At 34.3% G+C, this 21537-nt stretch overlaps 1 protein-coding gene and 1 long non-coding RNA gene across 5 annotated transcripts; one reads left to right on the forward strand and one right to left on the reverse strand.

The window, feature by feature from the left end:
* Positions 1-1765: 1765 nt before the first annotated feature.
* Positions 1766-6526, reverse strand: LOC107766186 (uncharacterized). Of its 4 annotated transcripts, none has more exons than XR_012697320.1 (3): positions 6322-6523; positions 6096-6252; positions 1766-2106 (listed from the first exon to the last, which is right to left on the reverse strand). XR_012697320.1 is itself a non-coding variant. In XM_016584932.2 (3 exons), the coding sequence occupies exons 1-3, from the start codon at positions 6431-6433 to the stop codon at positions 2750-2752; spliced, it is 306 nt and encodes a 101-aa protein (XP_016440418.1). In that variant the 5' UTR covers positions 6434-6526; the 3' UTR covers positions 2618-2749. The 4 variants fall into 4 exon arrangements, 1 of the variants encoding a protein (XP_016440418.1); XR_012697319.1 differs by having other exon boundaries at positions 1766-2115; positions 6322-6519; XM_016584932.2 differs by lacking the exon at positions 1766-2106 and adding an exon at positions 2618-2786 and having other exon boundaries at positions 6322-6526.
* A 6965-nt stretch (positions 6527-13491) lies between these two features.
* On the forward strand, positions 13492-17977 carry LOC107766187 (uncharacterized). The gene is made up of 2 exons (XR_001643609.2): positions 13492-14658; positions 17561-17977. It is a non-coding gene; the product is annotated as an uncharacterized LOC107766187 (long non-coding RNA).
* Positions 17978-21537: the final 3560 nt, after the last annotated feature.

Below are 21537 nucleotides of genomic sequence, written 5' to 3' on the forward strand. Positions count from 1 at the left end.
TCTTGTTGTTGTTACTACTTGTTGCCTTTACTTTAGCCGATGATCTATCGGATACAGTCTCTCTGCCCTTCCAGGGTAGGGGTAAGGCTGCGTATCTTATTCTTCCCAGACCCCACTTATGGGAGACTTATGAGAATTCACTGGGTTTGTTATTGTTGTCTAAATTTTAAATGCCAGCTCTGGTAACCTCAATAAAGATGATTCTTTTACCAACTGCGATTCTAATACGGATATATAAGTTCAGCTTTCATGTGCGGAACAAGCAGAGCTCATGAATGTATATACTCCAAAGAAATATTCAGGCAAGAAAAGTATCTAGATGGCTAGGACAAGTGATATTTCAAATATTAGTGTATGACCATTGATTTAGCACCAAATCATGCAATGCAAGAATATCGAAATACAACGATACCTCAATTCTAGACAAAGGACTGAAGGAGTAGATACGTTGGTTCTGAGATTAAACCAAGCGATACTATGATAAAAGTTCCCCTAGATATAGTATGTCATTATGTTGCTTACACTGAAACCACAGTATAATTACATTTGTACTTATCAACCAAAGAAAAAGTAAAAATAAATTAGAAACACACGGTAATTGCCACATTCAAGTGATCTCAAAGCATGATTTAAACAAAAAAGAGCCAAGAGAAGAATGTAATCTTGAAAGACGCTTATTTGGCAATAAACTGGGGAAGGAGGATTATGTACACCACAGCGCACAGTGACGGTCTATATTGACCTCATCCAAAAGCTTATTTGGCTCAATCTTAGCTAGCGTTCACTATAAATTCCCAAATTTATTTTGAAAAATCTGATTTTGGTAAAGTTTTATTTGAAAATGAAAATGTGTTTGGACATATTTTTTCAAAACATATTTCACTTTTTATTTGAAAAAACATGAAACATGACTTATACCCACAAGTTCTAACAACTATCACAAATACCCAATAGTATCATTATCACAAACCATAGCCCTAAACATAAATAAGTTTGGTACAAAATTATCATTTTTATAATGAACTATATAAATCATTAATTACAGTGAAATCCCATTAGAGAATTACGGCTCCTAATTAAGAAATTAACTGATATGAGTGTTCAGAAAGCCATTTAGCCTACAAATCAGAAGCAAAAGTAAGATGCACAAAGGATTGAGCTGATAAGGGAGCATATTCATCAAATATTTAGTTGGTCGTAATAAATGTGGGCTCTTTTATAAATTATAAAAGTTTTGGGTAATATTTAAAAAAATTTAAAAATGTAACGGTCATGTTTTGGGCCAAAATCAGCAATTGAGGTAATTTTGGGATTTTGGATTTGAAATTTTGTCAAAATGTGGGCAAAATCTATGGCCAAACATGTGTTTGCCAAATAAATCTCAAATTTATTTTGGCAAAACTCATGGCCAAACGGGTCCTTAGAAACTTCAATTTTCTCAAATAAAGTTATTTTATAGAGAAAAAAAATGAAGTCGCACTTCTCTCTCCAAATGCATATTAACAGTTCAACTTTGTACTGTGTGGAAAGTCCAACATAGTAAATGAGCTTTATTGTTCTAAACCCTATAGCTATCCTGATAATTTGTTTCTATTCAACTAGGCTAAATTTTCATATATTCCCTCGTATGTTGGAGTGTTTAACATTTGTTCCCCTTCACTTTCGCCATTTCACCTTTAACAGTAAAACTTCTAGTTTTCAACAAGTTGCATACCAACAGTTGAAAACTTCGTAAAGCAAAAATCTAAACATTAGGGACAAAATATAAAGAAAAATTAATCAGATATACTTAGATTATTGCATAATATCATGATCAAAAGAAAAAGGGATCCTCTTCTTATAAAACACAACACGTGCATCTATTAAATATACGCAGATTTAATCATCAATTTCGACGATGTGCTTCCCAGTGATTGGCCTTGCAACAACTACCCCAAACGTCATATACTTATGAAAGAACATCATATGAGGAAAATGATGAACTAAGTGTTTAAGCGTGAATCAAGATCAGCTGAAGATAAATGTGCTGATGACGGAGATTAACGCCTGACAACTTCCCAAAGCACAAGAAACTTCAGCTCCTAATCATGGGCACCATAAGCTTACCTATACAGTCTACAATCAAATTAAATCACACAAAGCTGAACAACTGCAAGCTCAGCAGGTAAAAAAATGCTAAGATATTTTTTGTGCTTGAAATAGAGTTTACATTCATGTTAAAATGATCAAGAAGAAGATGTTGAGTTAAAGAAAAACCTATACAACAACATATGACAGCTTCCTTAAAATGTTAAAGCTGAAATGACAAATGAAGATAAAGCTTTTCTGTGAAAGAATGTATTTCTTAACAACAAGATATGCTATGTTAACGCAAAACTTAATAATACAACAAAATGTGACAGTGTCCTTAAAATTTCGACGCTTAAAGAAGAGGAGAGAAAGCTTGCTCATCAACGAATCTGTTTCCTCACTGTTGCATGTTAACAAATGTCTCTCCTCAAAATATGTTCAAATCTGTAGTTACCTAACAAGGACGAGTGATACTTCTGACACCTAGCAAGATCAGAGCTTAAATATTCATCTCACAGGTAAAACTACTCTGACTACCACTGCTATGTTTGTGTTTTATGAGACCAAGACAGTCAGTCTTCAACCACCAAAGACTTCTATTGCCTAGCACATGTATCTCATGACCCTCTGGCATATCCTTAGCGGGGTTGTGGATACAGGGAAAAAGAAAAACTAATCATCAATCCTTTGAAGTTCCACTAACTATATCACAGCACCTGAAAGCATAATTTGACAGGCAGGAAATTGTTCCACAGAAATTCCAAGTCGCTAGAACAGCACAGAATATGTTAAATTATGCAGAAAGATGAACATTACATCACGCCAGGTCATTCAGGATTGTAAATGATAAAGTAGAGGCGATCCCAGATATAAAAGAGAGAATAATTTGACGTGTAGGAAATTATTCTTCATGAATTGCAAGTCAGCAGAACTGCACACAAAATGGATATTTAGCTAGAAGGAGTAGATTTAAGATCAGTTAGTCTATTTGGGATGGTGAAAGAATATTATCATAGAAAGTATAAATTTTATGTTAGGCTAGGTTATTTAGGATAGTTAATCTTAGAACCTAGAACATAAGGGCATAAAAGAAACTAATGGTAATCACGCGAAGTTCCACTGACTATTTCAGAGTGGCAGAGAACATAATTTCGAGTGACTAGAACAATACTCCATTTATACCTTTCTGACAAGGAACACTCAATATACACCTATCCAGAAAGTAACAGCTCTAGTTCCTTCACCCTCCCCCTCTTCCAAACCAGGGGAGTACATTTGGCTATTCAGTTCGAGTTCATATTTTTTTATTCAAACAATCAGTTTTTGAATTTGAGAGAATACAATCATTTTTTCACTTTGGCTTTTTTATTTGGTTCTTCGCTTTATTGTTTTGGTGTTTCCAGTTTTGCCTTTTCATTTGGCGCCATCATCATTGTTGGCTATGGATTAACAAATTTTGAATTAGTATAAACTAGATGAGATCATAAACTTGACAAGATAATTAAGCACACTTTCCACAGAAATAACTGCATGAAACAAACAAATGGTATTTTTTTCAAGAATTCTTTGATGGAAAAGAGATACTTACACTAATAATTATCAAAATTTCATAAATAAAGGTAATCTTATATTTTGGAGTAGCCATTTAATATTTTACACCACAACCAAAGAGTTCTTTAAAAAAACATCAGGATGCTCAACTCATTTCCTTTTTTCACCCTTCTCAAAAAATGACAAACAAATAAACAAGAAAGAATCTTCGTACAGGAAAAATTAAGTAGATCTCATCTTCACAATCATTCACATGTATCCTTTGCCCAAATCACATACTTCTGGGCAAAATACTAAGTGTGCCCCCGAGTGTAAATGTAAGAAAGTGAGGCAGATAAAGAAAGACTAAAACTTTGAAAAGACGAGTTCAAGCCTAAGTGAAGCTGCAACATCCTTATAATAAAAACTGAATGCCCAAAATTTTAAAATCCTTTATCTAAACTCAGACCAGAAAACCACAAACAAACCAAAAAATCCAAAATTTTCTATTCGATCTGCCGATCTGGTCTTTTGTTTTAGCAGATATATAGATCGCTTCCTATTTGATGAATCAAGAATAGATAGCTGTCTCACCAAATAGATGGAAATAGGATATTTCCCTTAATTTTTAAAGATTCCCGCTCTCTCTTTCAGTTTATCAGAACCGATCAAGCTATTCATCAATTTGAATAACAAAGAAAGGAAGGATGCAGGGAGGAGAGAGAAAATTAATTAAGCCAAGGAAATTCACTCCACTGACAACAGATTATGATTATAGTACAATTATCTGCAAAACAATGACTGAAATTCTCATGTCGTTTAAAGTATAGTTCATTTTCGATCTCCTTTTCTCAGAATGGATATTGAATCTAGATGTTAAAAGTGATTAAATGATAACACTCCATATATCAATTAAATGATTTTTACAAAAGAGTTAGGTATTCAAAGTTAACTCCACTTATATGAACTTCTCAAAGCATGACCGGTTCCAAATCCACATTTAGGAGGAAAGTTGGCGTAGATTGATGGTTGCAGAGGCTCTATATGGAGGTTCGGAGGAATGTTATTTTATCAGAAGCAGTCCAGTAATCCTGCTGATCAGTTGGCCTAGGTAGCTACAACTGATCAGCAGGATTACTAGACTGCTACTGAGAAACATTCTGGAATTAGGCCAAGAAAGGTTTCAGAAGTAGCTCTAGCTCTATATATCCTAAAAGGTTTTGAGGAATATAATGTTTCTCAGCAGCAGTCTAATTCCTGTGTGATTTCATTCTGGATTTTCTTCACATAAGACAATCTCTTAGACTTTAGTGCTTGACTACCAAATATTGTTAGATTGCATTGTGGTTCATCCAAACCTTTGCTCTGGTATTTTTATTTACGGACTTTTACCACTTTGAATTTCTTACATATAAAAAGGACCAATTAAGACTCTACATATAACCTAGGCACGTGGATGGTTAAAAGGGTAAGAAATCAAACAACAAAGGGCATAGAACATCATCAAAATTTAAATAACGGAAAGGTTATGAAAAGAACATCCTACATCTTGGTGACTCATCGAATCATGAAAGATTGGTACAGAATGAGTAGTTTATACAGGAGGGGCATGGTACTCTTTGGTTCTTTTCTTTCTTTGTCTCATAATTGATGAAATGAAAAGTATAGTAAGTTATTAAATTCACAAAAAAATTTAATAAGTTGTTAAATTCAGCAAAAAGAAATTAGTAAGTTGTTACAACATTTAGTAAAATCAGATTACAGAAAGCGATCGGGGAAGGCAAGGGGGAAAAGGATAGTGATCTACGGAATTTGCTTCCAATGTTATGGCTTTTAGTTGACCCTCTACCTGCACAAAGGTGTGCGCACATACTATCCTCCCCAAACCCTATTTGTGGGAATACACTGGGTATGTTGTTGTTGTTGTTGTTATGACTTTTAGTTTACAGACTGATAAATCACATAGGAACTAAGAAACATATTTGGTTATTTGTAAATCATTAATGGTTGCAGGTACCTTCTGGTTGAGCTAGGAAACCCAATAGTTGGTCACACATATAGGGAGGGCACTCAAGTAGTTGATGTTTTAACAAATACGGATTCCAACCTAAATGTGTTTGAGCTAATTATGAATTATTATTCCCCCAATTCTTTTTCTATGGAAGTTTTGGTACGAGACTCTAAAGGGTACCAAATACCCCCACCAAAATTTGTACTAATCTCTAATACTCTACATCCTTTTAAGCAAAGCACAAAAAAGAGAGAGTAAGATTAACAATTATAGTATTTGTGGAAAAACAATTATAGTATTTGTGGAAAGACAATTGAATAACCGCAAACATTTAAAAAAAACAATCAATTAAAAAATTAGTTTTGAAACTACAGAATCCGATAAATCACTAATTCTCTGGGACGCAAATATAGAGATCAAATAGAATTTAAATCTTTTTCTGAGTCCCAAGGTCTTAGATTACTAAGATTAGACAAAATTTTACCATTGGGAAACAGAAGATTGTGAGTTCAGGTTGTTGTAGAATTGAGTCAACCGCCGCCGATTTTCGGGTTTCCGGTTAACGGGTTTCTTCCGCAAACCAAATATTTCTTGTACCAAAGGTACATGAACCAGAACTAATTTCCAGGCCAAGAACCAACCTGCACAAAATTTTCACAATCAAAATGCTTTTAGCTGAAATTCGAGATTTTTTACAAAAATAGACAGACCTAAGAGGAGTAAGGAGAGGACGAAGATGATAGCAAGAAGGGGACGAAAGAGGAATAGACTCAGATATTCCCACGATGATAAGGCATTCAGCTCGTAGGCTGATGACTCCATGATTCAACTGAGAAGCTGGAATTGAGTATTTGCAGGAATTTCCAAATTGAAACGGGAAGAAGGGAAGAAACTAAAAAGAGTAAATTACACTTTATCACTAAACTTTATCATGAAGTCATGATACCCCCCCAAAACTTTGTTTTTAAATTTTCGGGGAAAATGACAAAAATGATTCCCTTAAGTTTGGGGGAAAGATTTAAATAGTCCCTTAAATATGCTATTGAACAATTTTAGTCCTTTAGGTTTTCCAATATTGAGCACTTTAGTTTTTAGGAAAAAAAAAAATTAACTTAGAAATATTAGGAAATCATATCAAATCTCGAAATCTGCAACACCAATAATTACACCAAACACTAAAAATAGATTTAAAAAAAATTAAAAATACACCTAAAAATGACAATAAACACAAAAAGTAGACAACAGTAGAAGCTGCAAAAATCGTACCTCCAAATATTGGTTCTTAATTTTTTTAATACATTTGTCATTAACTCTAAGCATTATTTGCAAAATATTTAATGCATACCAAAAGTATTTATTTTTTATAAATTTAATTGAATTTGTTTTATAACTATCAAATTTTATTACCAAGGTTGGATTTTTGACTTTGGAGATCAGTGTACAATTGATTGGCTTATAAACCTCAGCATTGTTAAAGAACTATCTAGTTGCACTCATTACATCTTCTGATTATTTAAGGTATGTATAACACCCTATAAGGGAAGCTTTTGTTCGAGTTTGTTCTGATTATTTAGGGTATGTATAACACCCTATTTCTTGAGCTTAAGCTTATCTATGTTTTGATAATGTTATTTGGATGAAGAATTACAAGATAGAACTTGAAATTGTATAAGAAGTTATTGTCTCTTATTGGACTATTTTGGAGTTGTGTATATGACTTCATATGGCTGAAAATCGTGGGGAATAGCTTGGTTATAATATTCTTATTGTTTTTATGCTTGTCAATATGTTGAGTATGTCGATGATGTTGTAAATAGGAGAAGAAGCAACCACATAATACCTAGAAGTTGTTCATGTTGTTGTTATATCTTGTTGGGTTGTTTGATGTTACTTTTATGATGGATATAAGGTTGGAATGTCATGTCAATATATATGTTTATATGATGGACATGTTGATGGTGTTGTAAGTACAGGGGAGATAGAAAAAGAGTTGGGGTTTGGTTCCAATCCAAGCTTGTCGCTTATCGTGTTAAATAGTAGTTTCGTTGGTGACATTTGTGCACTTGTTGTTGTGTAGATTGATTGGTGTTGTTGGGATGTTGGGTGTGTTGTGGTGCTGAAGGTATATAGTTTAAGGTTGTATGTGTTATTGTTGTTTTGATGGACTTGAGGAAAGCAAGGAAAACATGGGAGATGCTGCTCATTGTAATATAAAATAAGTTTGTCATTCGTTGTACGATAGTTGTATTATTCGTAGCTTAATGATAGTATTATTATCATTGTTGTGGATTAATGTGCGATAAGATAAGTTCAATGTGGTCATTGGACAGACTGTGATAAGGTATGTCAAGGCTATCCCTTTTTTCCTTTTGGTATGATCCATATGATACAGCGAAACGAGCAAATACGCAACTTTTATAAATGACTCTATTCATAGAAGTACTAGGGGTGTTCTCAATTCCCAATGTGTCCTGTTATTATATCGTCTATTCATGGGTCTTAGATAATAAATAATTTGAGAAAGTTTATTTCATGATATTAACCGAAGGCATATTGATCTTATGACATCCCGAGAGATCTTATTGACTTACTTTTTATGCATTACATTCATTTATACATGTACATTGACCCATGACCAGATAACGTTATATACACGTATATTATATGTATATAGGGTATGGCGAAATGTTATGGCGTTAAATATACATTACCACCTGATCAGTTAGTATACGTTGATGATTTCGCCCACAAAGGCCGAGATGATATGATGGGATGCCCTCAGAGGCTTGATGATGTTATGTACGCATATACCTATGCATGATATGATATTTATACGCACATGCATGACATTATAAATGTTTCATGATTTACAGAGCTATTCAGATTTACAGGTTATGTCCTTTACTCCATGTTTCTTTCATGTCTTTTATATACTACTTTTCATGCCTTACATACTTGGTACTTTATTAGTACTGACGTCCCTTTTGCCCGGGAAAGCTTTGTTTCATGACCGTAGGTCCCAATAGACAGGTTGACAGTCCTCCTAGTAGGCTATCAGCTCAGCGGAAGGTGTTGGTGCACTCCATTTGCTCCGGAGTTACCTATTTAGTCAGTATGATTTGGACATGTATTGATTGGTATGACGGGGCTTGTCCTGACCTTTATGACGTTTATGTACTCTTAGAGGCTTGTAGACAGATGTTATGTATATGGATACTTATATGGCCTTGTCGGCCTATGTTTTGAGTGTAGAAACGATCTTGTCAACCTTATAGGTTCGTATGTTACATGTATAAGTTTTTATATCATGTTGGGTCGTCCTATGTCTCGTATTCCCTAATATTTTATTTTGGTTATCTCATGACAGTCCTTCTGGCCTACTTACCCATTATGGTATAATAAGAAAGATATGTTACGTTGGTACTTGGTTAAGTAAGGCACCGGGTGCCCGTCGCGGCCTGCGGTTTGGGTCGTGACAACTAGGATACACAATAATTAGATGGGTCAAAGGCATATATCTGGCTTAACAAAGAAATGCCTCTATCACGTCCTAGACTAAACAAGACTGCTATTTTGCTTTGCAAATACGCGGGACAAGTTCTAGACATCAATTAACATGCACAGAATATCAACAAAATCACACATACACACATTAGCACATAATATATTTAGGATCGAATTTATCCCGACTCTATAGTCAAAGCAGTTTAAGCAAAGTCGAGATCAAACAAATTAAGGTACTTATCCATGAGTCAAGAACAGAGTCTAGACGTTACAACTTAGGCACTCGCCGCTCTCAAGGCACAACAAAGTAAAGAAAATTACCTCCAATTATCACTACAACTCAAGACTCATTTATTCCTAAAAAAAATTAACTACACCCGGTTAAAAAAAAAATCTTAGAAAAGAACCGCGACACAAAAAAACTAAGGGGAATTGTTACACTACCTAAGAAAATAAAGAAAATAAAAAACATACTTTTGGATTTTTTTTTAATTTTTATTTTTAATTTTTGTATTTATGTTTCGACCTTAATCCCTCAAGAACACTGTCGAGGAGATCCATTATTGGAACAAGTCAAATAATAATGACGAAAACACACACAAAGAAAACATCTATATATATTTACATCCCTCATCCCACACTTTAAATTATGGCATGTCCCCATGATATAAAAATAAAGAGCAAGAGGTAAAGGATACTCCCCTGAATTATCTAGTCTAGGTTTGAATCAATATCGGGGTCCGCTTTGCATGCCTGACCCACTGCACACAACCATGCCGAGATTTTCTTCTCTGACCTCTTCGGGCATACCCTACACTTATCATGCTTGTCCTCTTCAGCTAGCTCCTTTAGGACATCCACCTTAAAATTAGAGTATGCGGCCAACTCCTCTCTAGGTTCCCCTATTGCCTCCTTTATATTGAACACCACTCTCTCTTCCCCTACTCTTAGCATGAGCTGGCTTTCCTGAATATCCAGTATAGCTCTACCAGTAGCCAAGAAGGGTTTACCTAGAATCATATGGACCTCCTTATTCTCTTCCATGTTTACCATGATGAAGTCCACATGGAATGCAAATTTGTTCACCCGAACTAGCACATCTTCCACTATTCCTTCGGGTATTATTGTAGTCTGATCCACCAGCTGCAAAGACACAAGTACATATCTAATTACTCTAATTTCTTTCTCAAGGTTCCTGAAAATAGACAAGGGCATAAGATTAATAGAAACACCTGAATCATACAAAAAAATTTCAAAGTTAGTACTTCCTAGAGAGCAAGGTATAGTGAAACTCCCTGAATCTCCACACTTTTGAGGGAGCTTATTTTGCAGAATTGCACTACAATGTTCGGTGAGCTTGACAACCAAAGTCTCTTTCACTTTTCGCTTGTTTGACAATATCTCCTTCAAGAACTTGGCATATGTTAGAATTTGTGAGAGCACCTTTGTGAAAGGTAGATTAACATGCACCTGCTTGAGCACTTCTAGAAAACGCCCAAATTATTTGTCCTGCTTCTCTCTTCTTTGATTCTGGGAGAAAGGTAGAGAAATCATATATTTGATTTCCTTAGTCTGTTCATTCATTGAATTTTCGTTCTTTTTTTTTGAGAGCTCTAGTTTTCCTCTTCTTCTTCAGACCATCCTCTGGATCTACCCTTACTTTACATTCTTGATTTTCGTTATTTTTCTGCTCCTCCACAATCTCCTCTTCTTTTTCAGACCATCCTTTGGCTCTAGACACTTCTATATATTTTTACCATATAGGAATTATGAACACATGAATTAATCTTATCATTATTAGCCCAAAATAGAAGCAATGACATGTTTGTCAGAAATTCATGTTAGATCACATCCGCATATTTTGTTTAGGAAATCCACAATCATGTATATTTGCCCTTATAATCTCATAGTTCCACTCATTAGACTTTCTAGGAATGAACTCTGCAACAACGACTTTCCAAAGTGCATTCTTCAGTGAGATACCACTAAATCATGCCCTCTTAAAGTTGTTATGCAAGTGCCTCATGCAAAATCTATGACTAGAAAATAGCAACACCTCATTAAAAGCTTCCATCAAATCTTTTTGCTCATCTGACATAAAAGTCCAAGTATAATTATCATCGATCTCTTAGTTACACTTCAAATAATTTAAAAACGAAGCACATAACTCCAATCTTTCCTTCTCTACAATTGCATATGCTATTGAAAAGATATTATTAGGATCAATTTCAATAATTGTCAATAACCGAGTCCTATATATTGGACCCTTAATCCATCAACCACCCACTCTAACTATCCTTCTGCAACCACTCTTGAACCCTTCCTTAAGCCCCCAAAGAAAATATAGATTTTTTGAAATCTATTAGATTTGTTAGGAACCTCATTTTCAACCAATTTCATATAGATAGAAGTATTTTGATTTGTCCTCCCAATTTCATTATAATAGTTCTACATTACTTTGTATTGAGCAATTAAATTTCTATCACTTATTTTGAGCGCGTTTTGCTTAGCTGTTCGATATTAATGTAATGTCACATGAGCTCTTAGCTTCACACTCACATGATTCTGAATTCCTTGACTTTCCAATCTCTATGCTTGCTAATGGCATCATGATATCTTCTTGCAATATAGGAGAAAGTGATAATTTTGTTCTTATAGTTATATCTCTTACAACTATGATAATTATGGTATGTCTTAATTTGAAATGCCTTATCCACGTGTATTCTTGAAGCCATAATCTCTCATTCACAACTTGAGTTTCGTACAAACTACTCTCACTTGTGTGTTGTTATTTTTGTGCCATTTTATGTATTTTTCTTGACTAATTTAATGATTTATTATATCATCTATGAACTCTCTCTTATTTTCAAAGGTTAACTGTACTGCCAATTTTGTATTTTTTATATATTTTGGGATTGAACTAAATTTAAACTTTCTCTATCTGAATGACTTTGTAGGCTCCTTGTATCATCAGAGTTGTAACAGTCTGACTTCCCATTTTCAGCATTCAACTTTGTCTATAACTCTTCACTAATCTCATATTTACGCTTCTCATTTCTAATTATTTTTGATAAATATTTTTATCTGACAAGTTATTTTTTGAATCTCAAAATCACTATTTGAAGAATTTTCATCCCAACTTCCTTATGATGTTCTCCAATAGTAGCATGATTTTTATTTCTTGAGTTGCTTCGTCCCTCGTAGATAGCATCCTCAATACCCATTTTTATATATGAATTCAAATGTTCAAAGTACACTTCAACTATCCGATAACTGGAATATTTTGTACAATATCAACGGCTCCAGCATCGGTTGAAACAAGTCTCATTTTGTCACATAACCTCACATGCTTGTTCCAAAAAGTAACCGAGTCATTACTATAATCGCACAATTCAACCATAGATTTGAATACCAACAACTTCGATTCAGCCCCATTGACATAGTTAATAAAGTTCATTCTGTCTCAATATAATGTCTTGTAAGTGATTCATTAAACCACCATATATTATTTTAGTAGTAAAATATTCTGCTTCATATCAAGGATCTACTTAAACAAAAAAAATTGAACTATTATTTAGACATAAGAAAAGACTGCAACTATAAGGGCTATGCAAAAGCAAAAAATACATCTTAATAATTGTACATATTGGAACCACTGAATGATGGAATAAAGAATGGAGTTCGCATACAATATTTATTTTATACTATTCACCTTTTGCATGACATGAAGGGGAGCCTTGGCGTAACTGGTAAAATTGTTGCCATGTGATCAGGAGGTCACGGGTTCAAGCCGTGGAAATAGCCTCTTGCAGAAATGCAGGGTAAGGTTGCGTACAATAGACCCTTGTAGTCCGGCCCTTTCCCGGATCCCGCACATAACGGGAGCTTAGTGCACCGGGCTGCCCTTTACCTTTTGTATGACATATAAAATTCAAGATTAGTGCTACTATATTATAGAACTTCAAAAACCAGTAAAGTATTGTAAAAATAATAAAGATTTTACAAAAAAAAATTAAGAAGGAATATGTATATTATTTTATTATTTCTCCTAATAATCATTAGTGGGATCGCCAAAGTAGTAAAGACTTGAAAATGTAATCAAGAAGGCTAGGTTTTTTTTACTTACTATAATAGAGATAAAATACCTATTGTAGTAGAGATAAAAGGAATAGATTGGAGAAGCTAGGGTCTTGAAAGAGGAGGGAAATAGACTGAATTGGAGTGAAAGAGTGGAACTTCTTTTCTTAAGGCAAAACATGTGTTGTGTCTAGGTTTTTAATGGAAGAGACTAAAAATGCTCAAATTTTGGAAACTTAGAGGACACATATAACACAGTATTATATTTAGAGAACTAAGTTAAGCATATCCCAAAAATAAAGAATAATTTGGCTAAAAATTCTCCAATTTCTTAACAATAGAATATTCTTTGCACCTAACAAGGATAATTAGGGAAAGGTGAAGTTTAAGCTCTATTGCCTAGACTCTAGGAAAAAAGGAAATGTTAATACAATGCGCATATTAATGTAGCAGGGGACAGAAAACGTGCCGTCAAATACTCTCGCGAAAATTGAGAATCTGATTAAGAATTCATCTACAAAGGTCCGATGGACAACGCTGTGCCAGTTTCCACATCAAACTCTGGTACTGGCAATCGCCGGTCACAGCCACGCTATATGTACTGTAGCTGCTTCAGGCGCTGCTGTCGCTGTTTTTGCTGCTTCTACTCCTACCCATGAGATGAGATATACCTTAATCAGTGTTTTAATTTAATATCTGCTTGTACATATAAAAAGTGTTGTGTGATATGGTCAATTAACTGAACTGAAAACAATTTTAGTTTGTATTAAAGTTTTCATCTTTTTGTTGAATCGAACATCAGTTGATAATCTTATTATACCTTTTATTAGCTGACAACTGAAAGGAAGTTGGATTGGTAGGTATAGAATTAGGAAACAATTGATGATCTTTCTGTGTTTTACTCATGTATGGATGCTGAAAATGGAATTTAGGTTCTGGTGACTACTTGAGTTATATAGCATTTTGGTTGTGAAATCTCCATACTCAATAAAAGTATGCATAAAAAGAATTTCTTTAACTGCTGGGATGTTCGGCTTTTTGTAAATATACTTATGTCGTTGATATATACACACTCAAAATCAGTATATATGCTATGATATAAGCTTCAATGTCCTGTCTAAATTCAAAATCTTTGTGTTGAATTAGACAAGTGATCCAATTGTTTTTGGTTCAATAAGGAGACAAATGGTCGGAGACAAATGGTCGGTATATAGTTTCTTCAATTAGGAATCAAGCTATGACTGATCTGTAACTGCTTTTTATATGTGAAAAATTTCTTGTCCGCATTAGTGACGGGCAAGTGGAGAGTATCATTAAAGAGAATCAAAATCAAGTGTCAATAGTTATGTCAAGGTTCAGAGCAGTTATCTTAAGTAGTTTGGAGACAAGCATAAAGCCAAAGATTTGTGTTTAAGAAAGAAGATGGATGGCATGCACGTATGCATGACCATCGCTTAGCTGCTGAGGTATGTGGTGCTGTTCCTGTTCCTACTAGTAGTTTTATATGAATTTCTTAAGATAAACATATCTGTGCGATAACATACTATTGCATTGCTATATCTGCTGAAATGGACTAGTAAGGCGTACCCAGTTGTTGTGGTTTGAACCAAAGATGTGATTTACTCTAGTGAGAGCTACTAATCTGAGATGTTTCAGAACTTCAATTTTGCATTCTTTCAACTGTAAGTTGACTTTTTAGCTGAAATTATATTCTAGCTATCTCACCGATAGCTTCTTTGTTGTAATTTAGGGAGGTGTTTTCCCTTTCATACGAGCCAAGTGCCGGTATGGGACTTGTTCTATAGGCTTGTGCCACTTAATCCTTGAGTTGTAAGGGGCTTTAAAGTCATTGCTTCTGGAAAGCTATGTTCAAAACAAAGGGCAAATAGAGCTGCAATGAATAAGCTAAAAAAATTAATTCCCAGAGATATAATAAATTCATCATATAGGCTCAAACTTGATCATGACATTGCATGCTTAAAGATGATAAAAGGCAACATTTCCAATACTAAGCAGCTTACTATCTTTTAGTTGGCTAGGTAGTTTGTTTCTTCCATGCAGCATAATCAAAACATGTGACAGTATTTTTGGGTCTATATTGAAATTAATGTTACAATCTAGTGCATTTGTGTAAAAGTGATCACTGATGCTGCTGTCGATCTTCGTGTGCTAAAAGCCTACAACACCCTTCTAGGTGTTAATTAGTTTATCCATCAGTCTGTTATTGATATCCTTAAAGGAGGAAAACTAGTGTGTGCATTAAATTAAATTTTTTGACTTATTCATCATAAGTTGTTAGTTGAAGCAGAAATATTTGTTTTATAACGTTTAATATTTATGGAACTGGACAGAACTTGTTATATTCTGATATGCTTCCCAGAAACTGTGGACTGCTGGTAATTTCTTAGGGGAGCAATTTCCATTTTCATTGCACTCTTAATGCTCCCAAGGACCTTTAGGAGGGGATTTTAAGATAGTTAATAAGATCAATTACCTGCTGGCCAGTCTGACAGAGAGTTGAGTCTTCTTCCCTTCTTTTTTTTTAAGTCCTTGTGTTCTTTAAATAATGTTGGTGTCCACCACCAGCGCATGTATTGAGTAACTCTGTATCCATTCTAAGAATGGTAATCGTTAGTACTGAAATGTTAAGAGTTAGAATGTTTGAACTTTAAGTGTTAGGTTCTGTTTCCAAATTGGACTAACGTCATACATGTCTTGTCTTAAACACCTATAAATTGATGTGCCTTGTATTCATCAAATTATCAAGCCCTCAAATCTCTTGCAATTTCTGCCTACCAGCGGTCTTATGCTGCCTGCCCGGCTAAAGGATCGTCTTCTTTCTAATGATAGGGTTGTCTGCCTAGCCAAATTCTCTTCTTCGTTTCTTCTTTCTGGTAATAATTATGGGATCACCACCCTTCTTTTTGGCAGTTGCTCAAGCGCGTCATGCATGCCTCTGTCCAGCGATCACTCTAAAACCGTTCCTCGTCTTGACAACCCTTTTGGCGGCACTGCTCTTTTCAGCGATTGCTCCGGGGAACCACGCCTCTTTAGTGACCGTTCCAATACCACTCCTCTGCAATCGCTTCAGCAGTGACTTGCCTCTTTTCGAGGAATTATGCAAGTTTGGCAGAGTCAAGCCTCCTTCCATGATTGTTCTGGTAGCGCTGTGCCGCTTTCTACTGACCATCCAGCCATGCAGCGTGCCACTTGCCAAACAATGTTTTTGCAACAATAATTTTCCTAGCAAGATCGACTTTTCCGACAACTTTCAAACACGTTTTCCAGCGATATTTACTTTCTCTATTGAAAATATTTATACTTGTCTATGCTTAACACTTTGTACTTGTTCGAATCTCCAAGTCTTCAATATATCTCATTTACTTGCCTTAATTCTCAATTTGGTCCTGGAATATCCCAATTTTAGTTCAAGTAAAATCAAGGAATCAATAATGAGCCCAAAAATTGAAGTGTTTGGCCTCGTTGTACTCCAGTCCGCTATGATAAGAACAACAAAGAATACGTCCAAGTCATTTTGGTTTCACGAGGTAACGGACTCGAGAAGCACATGAGTAGACAAGGGGCAAAAAAAGAGATCAGCTTAGAAAAATGTGCAAATATTTCACTTGACAATAGATCTCTTCTGTAAATAAATCTGGTCTTCCTCGTTAAGGAAAAGTAATGAATATTTTGGATCAATGAAAAACTAAATGAAACTAGAAGACATATATTAGTTAATGTTTATTTCTTTAGCATGAAAGTGAATGCATTAGTGATCCATAAAGAAAAACTAAAGACTGTTCCAAAAGGAGACAAATTAACTGGAATTTGGTGTCTTTGATCAAGTCTTGAAGAACTATACAGCTGATGGACTGAAGGTGTTGCTTCGCTTTTGACTGAATCTTCAAGATTTTTCTTTTTAACCGGCTTCATATTATAGGAAGTTTGTCCTCACACTGGGGGTTAGTTGTGCCATTTATGCTGCTCACAGTGAAGCATATTTCAGAAATGATCATCCATTAAAATTTAAGAATCTACCATCATTTCACTAATTTGAAGTCAAGTCGTTTTCTTTTTTGGGTTGGGGGAATTTTGGCAGGAGGGAATTCTTGCCTTGATCTCGGTATTGGCAAGACGAACCCAAATGAGTGGAATTGTAACTCAAGATCAAAGAGCCTACTTTATGCATTTACGTGTCATTGCTTAATTAATCATTCAAATTGGAAGGGTTATGTAACTAACACATCTGGTTGAGTAAATGAATTTTGTGAGTGGATTTTGATTCTTTAACTTCTGTTCTTGTTTAAGATTAAAGAGCTTTCTGGAGGCAATTTTTTTTATGAATTGCGTACTTGTGAACTGGTGTAGGTCAAATACTTGATTTGTGCAGCAGGCACTATGGCTGTTGCAGCAAAATGCATAGAAGTCCACGAGACAGCAAGGATATTGTCGAACACTGCTGGCAAGATCTTCCGTATAAATTAGCTGAAAGTTCAAATTTCAACCTAGCTCCCTGTTTGATTTTGTTTCTCCCTCGTCTATATGTGACTGTTGTACTCTTGTAGTGTAAATGCTGCCAGAATTCAGAGTTATCCATCGTTTCATCGCAGGGTTCATATGCAAGGTAGATTATTCTCCTCGCACTGAAGTAGTTTAATATGCAAGGTAAATCCACAGCTGTATGTTTAGGGATGAAGGTGTGACAGGAAGCATATTATTGCATTCATTCAAGTATGACTCATTTACGAATGCTTTGATCTCTTATCTAAGTTGCCTCACATTATTGCAGTTTGACCTCTTTTGGGCTTTTGCCATGCCAGTTATGAACTGTGTCTGCATTTACTTGCTTAGAGTAAGTGGTCCTCTCCAGTTCAATCCTAGCTGGTTGCTATTGATGAGTTGCCAAAAGAATACGAAAATCTTTTATTTGATGCTTTACTAGTTACTAGTTAATAAATCAACTATATATTTGCTTTCTATCTATTTTTTCGTTCCGTGGTCCTCGGAGGTGCCATAAAAGAGAGTGATTATCCACGATGATTGTTCCTTATATTTATTCTCTGTCCCCTTATCCGCTGACTTCACTGCTACTTTCAACTCACTGTTTGATTATCTTTTTGTCTTTTTCTACTTCTTACTCCTAATGTTCCAATTTTGTTTTACAGCATGAACTTTCTTTTTGTATTTAATTCCTAGTTACAAGAAAAAAAAATAATATACTAGTATTGTAAATCTAGTCAAAACTTGACAACTGCTGATTGTATTATAAAAAATAGTATCAGCCAATCATATGCGTTTAGACTTCTAAGTTCCATCACCAAGTGATACTCTTTAGTAGTCAATGAAATGGCTACAAGTCCTAGAAATTAGTGTTCAAATTTCTTAAACTTTGGTGGAATTATTTGTATGTGTCAGTGGAAAGTAGCATGTATTCAATGAAATAAATAGGCACAAATTGGTCTGGACATCTCTCTAGTTGCTGAAATTTTTTAACTCTATGTACAGAAATTGTGGTGGATATTCTAAATGTGATAATAAATGCACCCTTTGACCTTATTTAGGATATACTCCTATTAGATGTAAATCTCATTGAACTGTGAGCTAGCTTGTACACTACTAAAATGGTCAGATTGACCTTACTAATATGGATACTTTTGATTTTCACCGATTAGTGGTGAAAATATGGTTAATATTCTTAAATCCTGATTAGAAAAAGTTAAAAAGTATTGCATGATGAAGTAAACCAATAACCGAAACCCTGCACTTAAATTCCTTAGGGAAAACAAGTCCTTGAACTATCTTTCATGCTCATTAACAGCACATATTGTAAAATCTTGGATTATCGAAACTTGGCCAATACCATCTACTATTGACCAAAGGTAGCCAACACCTATATTTAGTATGGTTAGTATATTTGTCAGTTATAAAGATATTTTGCAATGTTACTCCAAATCAAGAAAAGATTTATAATATTCATAATACGCACATATCCTGTTGACAATTGCCAATTATTTGTGCATTTTGTATATTATTTTTATTTCCAAATTGATTCGATTCCCTCTCCTTTTGGGGTTCTGACGGTTGAGATGGAGAGACAGTTAATTGGCAATGATTAGAAGTATGAAATTAGAAATAATAGCCAAGTCCAATTGGAATATAAGTGCAATTTCAACTGCTACTTAAAATAAATTAAGCATGCTAGATGAACAGAAAAATGTCTTCAACTAAGGTAGGATAGAAAATGAATATGTTGCTGAAACAACTGGCAAAGACATATTCGTTTTTCAGTTGATATTTTTTTAATTAATCTTTCTTTGACTCTTATGATTATGCATAATTGCTATTGTTAATCTTTAATGTGTTGACTAATTTTTCACTAAGTAAACCCCTAAAGTGAGGCATGAATTTCCGGCATGGGACAAAAAACATGAAATCTAGTTGCAGGATATGAAAGCTACTTCGATATTTTCGTATCATTATTTTAATATGTGACATCCCAGAAAAAGGGAAGAAAATTGGCGACAAATAGAAGTCATCCTAAGAATAATAGCGCAAAGAGATGAAAATTGTTTTTTCACGTTTTAAACTTTGTCTTTACGTTATGTCACTCCCTTGATTTTTGGTAGGGAGATATTTGAACACGAGTTCAAGCATTTGAATCTTGTCCTTCTATAGTTCCATATAAGGATGGCAATGCCAAGAGGCAAGAATTAATAGGTAGGGTGTTAACAATATTTTTGATATACTTCACTGAATTTGGTATCTACTGGCTCGATTATCTGAATTTATACCAAGTAGGGCACAATAAAAAATAACAGCTACTTATTAGAAGTTTCTCTATACTCAAGACTTGAAATAAAAGAATGATTCCATTCCATCCATCCAAATATTCTTAGGTGGTTGCTAGGTTTTCAATACACTATCCCATTTCCATTTTCTTCCCAGAATAGTCGCTTCAGACTGGTAAGAGTTACAATCATGCATATTACTCATACTCGTGGCGTAAGGCTGTCCGGTAAATATCGAATTATCATGCTGAAATCGAAAATTTTATAACTTTGGTGTTTATATGTTGGTATTTGTATTTGTTTTGTATTTTAAAACTTGTTGGCATTCGAGTGTGTCATTATATAATGGTGCCTTTATTCGTTCAATTGTCGAACAACCTTGATTATTAACTTTCCGTATCATAAATTGCCGAAATCAAACTTAAAATTATCGAACTATACGAAATTAACTTGGTATCATATTGTACTTTAAAAATCAAAAAACCAAAATTACTGTATTGAAGTTTTCAAAACTGTACCATACCATACCATGGGCTGTGCTAAAGTTCAATTATCATACTCTTTAGACCCACCATTGTTCCAAAAAATATCCCACCTAGTGTAGGATCAAATGCAAATTTGTCCGGTTTGAATAAAATCTTCATCCATCAATAATATTGTATTTTTACTGTTAGGTTTATCAAATAGATTCGAATAAAGCAGAATGGATATTGCTTTTTGAATATCTAAAGTGAATCTCTACTAGGTTGAGACTAGTGTTTATAAGGTGAATGTCATGTCCCTCTCCTCTCTTTTTCTTCCCTGGTGGACAAAAAAGTAGGAGTCGCATATTTGAATTTTTGGGTTTAATCCATGAATAATTACTCAATTTTTACTTTATTATACCAAAATTACAAAATTCCTTTTTTATAATTTATAAAGTAACTCAACTTTACCTATCTATTAGTGTATCACAAAAGAGACATTTTCTACGATACTTAAGTAAAATTGAGTAATTTTTTATTACAAAAAATAATTTAATAATTTTTCTAAACTTATATAAGTAGGAAAAAAGGAAATCAACCGTCTTCGTATTTTTTTCTCCTTTATTTATAGGAAATATTTTCTATTATATTGGGGTATTAGAGAAAGAGAAAGCAAGACTTGGAACATATGAGAATTGATTTATCTATTGTAAGAGGTAGACCTTGAATTTTAGCGTGACGGAAACACCATTATTAATAGTAGAAAAGAGTTATTAGAGCTGGAAATGAACCAGGTCAACAAGTACTTTATATAAGCCGTAAGGGAACTTGAGCGATCACCAGTGCACCAAAAACACTTGTATTGTTCAAGGTGTCAACTTATCTATATAACTATCTTTAAGATATAAAGACATACATATACAAAATTTCTATCGAAATTTATACTAATGTCCGGTGACCCTTTTAATGATTAATGTAGGATCTATTGTGCAAAAGACCTTAATTCCAATACCACTAAACTGAGAGTCCGGAACCAAAGTGTGGTTCTTTTGGACTCAAGCAACCATAATATGTGAAAAAAAGACTGGACATC

Source organism: Nicotiana tabacum, chromosome 12 (assembly GCF_000715075.1).
Source record: "Nicotiana tabacum cultivar K326 chromosome 12, ASM71507v2, whole genome shotgun sequence".
Classification (NCBI taxonomy): domain Eukaryota; kingdom Viridiplantae; phylum Streptophyta; class Magnoliopsida; order Solanales; family Solanaceae; genus Nicotiana; species Nicotiana tabacum.